Source organism: Vollenhovia emeryi, unplaced genomic scaffold, assembly GCF_000949405.1.
Source record: "Vollenhovia emeryi isolate VEMERY1.0 unplaced genomic scaffold, V.emery_V1.0 DF943020.1, whole genome shotgun sequence".
Taxonomy (NCBI): Eukaryota; Metazoa; Arthropoda; class Insecta; order Hymenoptera; family Formicidae; genus Vollenhovia; species Vollenhovia emeryi.
The window spans coordinates 1-2,646 of record NW_011963346.1 but is presented as its reverse complement, the minus strand read 5'-3'; the positions used below and the strand labels follow the sequence as shown (position 1 = coordinate 2,646).

At 32.5% G+C, this 2,646-nt stretch overlaps 1 protein-coding gene across 1 annotated transcript; it reads left to right on the top strand.

Annotated features, from left to right (window-relative positions):
• Positions 1–212: 212 nt before the first annotated feature.
• Positions 213–2,250, top strand: LOC105566995 (putative nuclease HARBI1; the record flags this gene model as incomplete). The annotated part of the gene is made up of 4 exons (XM_012021482.1): positions 213–241; positions 283–506; positions 1,482–1,638; positions 1,703–2,250. Coding segments are annotated over exons 1-4 (958 nt in total), but the record flags the coding sequence as incomplete, so codon positions are not given.
• Positions 2,251–2,646: the final 396 nt, after the last annotated feature.

Here is a 2,646-nt window from a genome sequence, read left to right as displayed (position 1 = left end):
AAATATTAAATTCACATATGTTTGTACATTAGGTTAGTGTAGGTTATAATATTTACTGTATGTGTGGGCTTATATTAAATGCGGAAGCCCCGACTGAAGTGCCACAGTACTTCCGATGCCGAAGGCTGGTTTCTCGGCTAAGGCGGTAATAATGACTCACTTGCTTTGAGTTTAAAGATATGCTTTATTGGAGATCACAGAGGCACGACAAGATGGCCGGTCTTGTACGTGCACGAGGCGAGTAACGACTTGCGACTAACTTATTCTGTCCCGCTCGGACAGCGCCACCAACGACCATGAACAACGTCGTGGTGTAGAAGGGCAACTGCTAGTCGCCACATATGGGGTGCTTACGAAGAAGCGCTCGGAGTTAGGTTTGGGTCGGACATGCGTACGCCTCTCAATGATTCATGTATTTCATGTCTTGCCCGAACTGTCTCTAATAGCAACCCGGGTTACTCGGGTTTGGGCAGGCCGATTGAGACTGATTTCCTGCGTAAGGACAGGTAAGTTGGAATATTACAATACCTAATTATTAATATATTTAGACCGATATGTAAATTTAGACTTGATTGTAACATAGGCTTAAGTTCAAAGTTATACGTACTAAATATAAGTAATTAGCATTTAACAGTAAGTAACGAGTTTTTTTGATCCAGGAAATACTAACCTAATAAAAATATAATTTATTGTGGGTTAAGTTTTTGCACGCACTCGCACACACGCACGCACGCACGTACACATCTTTTCTTATATTTATCTTACCAAGATTGAGTCACGGGCCCCCATAAGCGTACCATTTACAAAGTCAATATTTTTATTTTCTTATAAAATTTTGATAATAGTATGTATAATAAATACGTATATGACATATATAGTACATACATATATACTTTTGTTTCAGACTTATCCACCAAGATATTGGACTTTGTCACGAGCCTTTATAATCTGCCAAGCGTACTGTATTAAAAAGTCAATGTAATTTATTTTCTTATACAAAATTTTTTATAGTATATAATAAATATATATATCATATACATATACGTATACATATACATTTTCATGTTTTTTTTAAATATTCTATAATTATAAATAACTTAATTATGTAATCGCATAGGAAATAATAATGGATCTTCTACATGTATGGGATTTATTTTTTAATGAACAATATGAAGAAGAGTTTTTGCCATTAATTCGAGAACTAAAAATTCCAAATTATTATGAAAATATTGTTAGAACATATTCTTTAAACGGTGATTAAGTTTTTGAATTATTATGTTATTAAAACTGTTATTATAATTATATAGGAAAATTTCTATTTATAAGACAATATTTTATAATTATTTCATAATAAGACATTGTTAAGACAGTATATTTAGATTTCTTGTTGAAAATAAAACTAAATTTTATGAAAGTACCTGAATGATATGTAAATTTCACGTAAAATTAGTAAATATGAATAAAATATATTTGTTTTCCAGATTTTAAAACACATTTTCGTGTAGAAAAAGTAACATTTGAACTGCTGGTTCAAGATTTTGGACCGTTATTGTATTCGGATCGAGGTCCTAACATAATATCTCCCGACAAGAAAATTGCAATGACGTTATGGTTTTTTGGTAATCAGGAAGTTTATAGGTAAGTAACAACATTTATTTGTAACAATTGAAAATTATTTTTTTAATATTTCAATTAATTACAGAAGTATAGCAGACCGATTTGGTATATCCAAAGATTCTGTATGGAGATCTGTTTTAAAAGTGTCAGAAACATTGTCCGCAAATGTACAGAATTATATTAAATGGCCCAACCCGGTTCAAATGCAAAATTCTCAACAAAAATTTTTAGATATAGCTGGTTTACCGGGTGTGATTGGTGCCATTGATGGATGCCATATCCAGATTAGTGCTCCCACAGAAAATGCACATAGTTATATAAACAGGAAAGGCTATTATTCTATTCTTTTGCAAGGAATCTGTGATACTTCCTTAAAATTTATAGATGTGTTTGCTGGCATTTGTGGAAGTGTCCATGATTCCAGAGTTTGGAACATGAGCGATATTAAACGTGAAATAATAGAAGATGATCAAAGATACTTCCAAAATTATTATTATTTAATTGCTGATGCAGCATATCCGTTAACTAATCGTATGCTCACACCATATCGTGACAATGGCCATCTTCAACAATGGCAAATAGTTTATAATACTAAACATTCCAAAACTCGTGTAGTTATTGAACGAGCGTTTGGTATGTTTTTGGGCAGATTTCGAAAATTAAAATATGTTTATGCATATAATACAAAATTAATACCTCTCATAATTCTTGCATGTTGTGTGTTACATAACATTTGCATTGATAACGAAGACGAAATACCCATTGAACCTATGCATGTAAATTTCGATGAGTTTGAACTTGGTGTAGATTTGGAAGGAGATGTAAAAAGGGATGCTATTGCGCATATGTTACATAATATGTAATATACTGGATGTACAGATACTAGGCATGTATGTACGTAAGTCTAAATTTACATATCGGTCTAAATATATTAATAATTAGGTATTGTAATATTCCAACTTATCTGTCCTTATGCAGGAAATCAGTCTCAATCGGCCTGCCCAAACCCGAGTAACCCGGGTTGCTATT